Below are 4,252 nucleotides of genomic sequence, written 5' to 3'. Positions count from 1 at the left end.
CCTCAGGTCCAACCTAAACCTCCTGTGACAGGACCCATAGCTTCTAGGGTAAAAGTCAGCACCTTTGAGGACTTCTCCTCATGGAAGACAGGATGAAGATGTCTCATGGTTATTATGTATTTTTTTCCACATGAAGGAACAGTTCCTTCACCAACGTGTGGGTTTTAACACCACTCCCCTTTTCCTCGCTAAACTAAAACTGGGATCCCTGTAGAGCTGCAGCCCTGGAGAGGCAGGTGAGGCAGCGCTTGTCCTTTCAGGAGCAAAGCCTCCTAACTTCCCCCGAGGCCTGGCTCTGGGGAGGGGAGCGGGGAGGCTGCTGTGAGGGGTGCCCACCTTCGTCTTGTAGCGCTTGCCGCAGGTGGGGCAGGAGTAGGGCCGCTCGTCCGAGTGCACCCGCCGGTGCCCCTTGACGTGGGCGATGGTCTTGTACAGCTTCCCGCACTCCCCGCAGCGGAACCGCCGCTCGTTCACGTGCACCTCCTGGTGCCTCTTCAGCAGGTAGCCCTTGGTGAACTCTTTGCCACACTCCTCACACTTGAAAGGCTTGTAATCTAGAGAGAAGAGAGCGCGTGGGTGGTACGGGACCACCAGCGGGAGCATCTGCTACAGCTGTAGGAAAATGGCCACACAAAACTTAGTCCCGAGGAGGGAAGTTGTATTTTCAGCTGTGTGGACAGGCTTTGTCTCAGCCCTAAGTGAATTCTGCTCAAATGTTTCTCTCACAGCCTTTGGTGCCTTCCGAGCAGCAGCTCCAGCCTATCAACCCATCCTGCCTCGCTAACCTTTCTATTGGCCTCTTCACCAAACTCTGCTTTCAAGGATGCACTGCAGGCCCTGAGACATGGGAACTTTTTTTTACTGTTTCTTTTACCCTCCATTCTAGACCTCAGCCAAAGTCAACCTTTTTCTATTAGTTTGTTAAGCATCAATTGACTTCACACAGCTCACGGCCACGTAAAGGCAATGGCTCTGACACAGAGCAAGCTGCACCATGCTGAAGGTCACGCTGAGATACGGCACATTTTGAACAGCATAAGCAGCAGAGCTTTACCTAAATGACCTTTGATGTGTGTCTCCAGGGAAGCAGCATCACCAAAACCTTCATTACAGTGAGGGCAGGTGTAAGTTTTGTACCCGTTGGTTCTCTCTGCATTTGTCTGTGGAAGGAAAATGGTACATGAGTATGTTTTGCACCAGGGTGTGCAGCATCACTAAGCCACTGCCAGCTGAGAGGAGACAGTGAGCACACGTGGGTGCTTAAACCACACGTGAAGAATGTAATGATAAAAATTGACACAAATATCCAGGAGCTGGGGGAGATGCACTGAGGGTAACGTGTAGGCAGCCCACAACCCAGCGCAGGCAAGAAGGGTTAAAAAATTAATCTATTTATGGAATACAAACATACAGACTCTGCTTGTTCTACTTTAACACACTGTTCCACACATGGCTCCTCTTCTGCTCCCACTGCTTCATTTTCCAGTTCTTCTGCAGCAGCTACAGCAGGCTCAGGGGGCTTCTGCATCTCCTCCACTGCCACCCTCTCTATCACGATACCCGAATTCCTCATGGCCTGCCTCAGCAGATTCTCACTGTTCACTTCCCCCTCGCACGGCAGCTCCTCAGGATGTGACTGCTGAAAGAAAAAACAGCCCAGAAACTGTTACAACAAATAACACAGTCGGCCCTTTCTTCTACAGCAACATTGCTACAGCAGCTGTTCGTCCTTGGGTGTCCAGTCTTCTGATACAGGGTTGAAAGATCACCAAGGGGATGATCTTGGACCAGAGAGGAAGATGAGGTGATTCTGTACTCTGAGGGATGAGCCTTTAATCCTACCACAGAGTCTCATGGCAGGGGACTGTCACCAAAAGCACCTTCTGAGTCATCCATTGTGTGGTGGTGAGCCCTCCCCACCCCCTGTACGCTGTACACACGCTGCTGAGCCTCATCCACAGCAGGTGGCCAGACAAGGTGATAGCAGAGGCTGCCTCCTATCCTCTCAGATGAAAAAGAAGCTAATGAAGCAGCTGCTTCCCACACACAGATTTATTCTTGGCGCCTAAGAAAACTTTTGTCCACCAGGTGAAACACTTCAAAATCCTTTATTGCATCAACCCTTTGAAGGGTGTTTAAGAGAAGCGACACTCACGTCTTGGTCCAGGGATTTTGCATCCACAACAGGGAGTTCCTGCATTTGGACATGGACTTCATGGAGAACGTTGCCTTTAGCATCTGTCATGAGATGAATGACGGGCGAGGTCTCGATGGACTCGCTGGCTATCGAAACGGTGTCTGCACTGGCACTACAGGAGCCTGTGAGGGAAGCAGCACAATGAGTAACGGGAGCACTACCACCCCTCAGCCATTTCTGTTCAAGTGCCAGGAGCACGCTCAGTTTTACCAGCAGGCTGACAGCACCCCTGACCTGTTGGCAAGTCATCCTTGCTGACCACGATTTCTTTGTTCACGTTGAAGCGGATTTTTTCGGTGCAAGGCGTCAGGGATTTGAGGTGCCGGGTCAGCGCTCCTGACTCCCGGAAGCTCTTCCCACACTTCTTGCATTTGTAGGGTCTTTCATCTGCAAGTGACAAGTTGCCACAGCAGGATTAAGCTAACCACGGGCAGTATGAGCTGTGCAGGGCAGGCTGCTGGAGGAGCACTGCCAGCTCCCTGCAGAGAGCAGGATGGGCTTGCCCCCATCCCCACACTGCCTCACAGCACCCCGGGCAACAGGGAGCTCCAGGGCTGGAGAACTGGCTCACCAGTGTGACAGCGATGGTGCCGGATCAGAGAGCCTTTTGTCCTGAAGGAGGTTCCACAGAGTTTACACTCGTAGTCCTTTCTGCTGCTGTGGGTGATCATGTGAGCTTTGAGGATGCTGGCCTGGGGAAACAATTTCATTTCACAAGATGTTCCCAGCGGTTTGGGCTTTTACATTTCAACTGTGAAGGACAATGCTCCTTCTGAAAGCAGAACTATCCAAAGTTTTTCCAAAGCATGTTGTTACTGAGCCTAGAGACATCTCCCTTAACAGCCAGCCAAAACAACCTGCTACCCCACAGGCAGCAGGAGGGACACTCACCGTTTTAAACGTCTTCTGGCACAACTCGCAGACGTATCGCCCCTCTTTGTTAACCAGCAGCTTAACCTTTATCAGCTCTGTGGACATATCCTGCTCCTGATCGTCAGGGTTCCCTGGCTCTTCAGCCACTTCCCCATCGACGTGGCCATTTGGGTTTTCAAAAACGTGCTCTCCTGCAACGATGACTTCTTTGATGTGCCCGCTGCCTGGGAAGAGGAGAGGAAGAGGGTGATGTTCTGTACAAAAGAGAGTGATGTTCTGTACAGAAGAGAGCTCCACACAACAAGAGCCAACAGCTATTTCAGCATTTCATGCAGTAGAAAGGAAAAATGGGAATTTGAAACCTGGAACGTGGGTCTTTGCAACATTCTCACTATTGCAGCATAAACATTAAAACGGACACGTCTGGAATGGAGTTTTGTATCTCGTTTGTATTAACACAGAGAGATTTGCACAGCTGGCCCAGGGCTGCCTCTCACACCTCTCTGAGGTGACACTGAGGTGCTGTGCTCCCAGCCACAGCACAAATCTGGCAGGAGAGGACCCTGGGGAGCCAGCGAGTTCCTGACCCAGCAGGGTATAAAGGCAAGCATCTTGGAGCTCACCTACTATAGCAGATGCGTTGCTGATTTCCTCTGCTATTGAAGATGCTTCAACAACTATATGAGCAACAGTTATGGACTCCTCGACAGAAGGAACGACCTGCTGTGACAGATAACATTTTAGCAGAAAAGCTTTATTACCTGGGGGAACATTGCATTCTGGCCTCTCCCCTCCAACCCAACAGACCGTTGCATCCTAATTATTTTCAGCCACGGCTTGAGGAGAAGCCTGCTGTCACCTTTTGTGCTTCATGCTTGAGGAGCCCGGCCGAGACGGCGGCGAGAGCCTCTGGAGCTCGCTGGCAGACCTTTTGTAACTTGTGCTGCACGAATTCTTCCAAGGAGGTGAACTCGGCCTGGCAGCGGCCGCACTTGTGCACGTCATCTTCATCTGCGATGGAAAAGCCGGTCGCGGCTTTAGGGCAATGCGGCACCGGTCACCGCGCAGCCTTCGCGCCCGTAACGTTGGCTCCGCTTCTCCCGGTGAGCTCCGAGATCAGGAGAGCAGGAGCCCGGGGCTGCCGAAGAGTATCTGCCCTCCCACGACGAAGCGGACGGCGGA

At 52.0% G+C, this 4,252-nt stretch overlaps 1 protein-coding gene across 1 annotated transcript; it reads right to left on the bottom strand.

Annotated features, from left to right (window-relative positions):
- Positions 1-336: 336 nt before the first annotated feature.
- E4F1 (E4F transcription factor 1) lies at positions 337-4,081 on the bottom strand (the record flags this gene model as incomplete). Its single annotated transcript, XM_008937209.1, has 9 exons — positions 337-554; positions 1,055-1,160; positions 1,412-1,639; positions 2,156-2,319; positions 2,432-2,584; positions 2,769-2,889; positions 3,089-3,294; positions 3,694-3,790; positions 3,939-4,081. Coding segments are annotated over 9 exons (1,436 nt in total), but the record flags the coding sequence as incomplete, so codon positions are not given.
- Positions 4,082-4,252: the final 171 nt, after the last annotated feature.

Source organism: Merops nubicus, unplaced genomic scaffold (genome assembly GCF_000691845.1).
Source record: "Merops nubicus isolate BGI_N331 unplaced genomic scaffold, ASM69184v1 Scaffold38253, whole genome shotgun sequence".
NCBI classification, from domain to species: Eukaryota; Metazoa; Chordata; class Aves; order Coraciiformes; family Meropidae; genus Merops; species Merops nubicus.
This window is presented reverse-complemented; position numbering and strand designations above follow the sequence as displayed.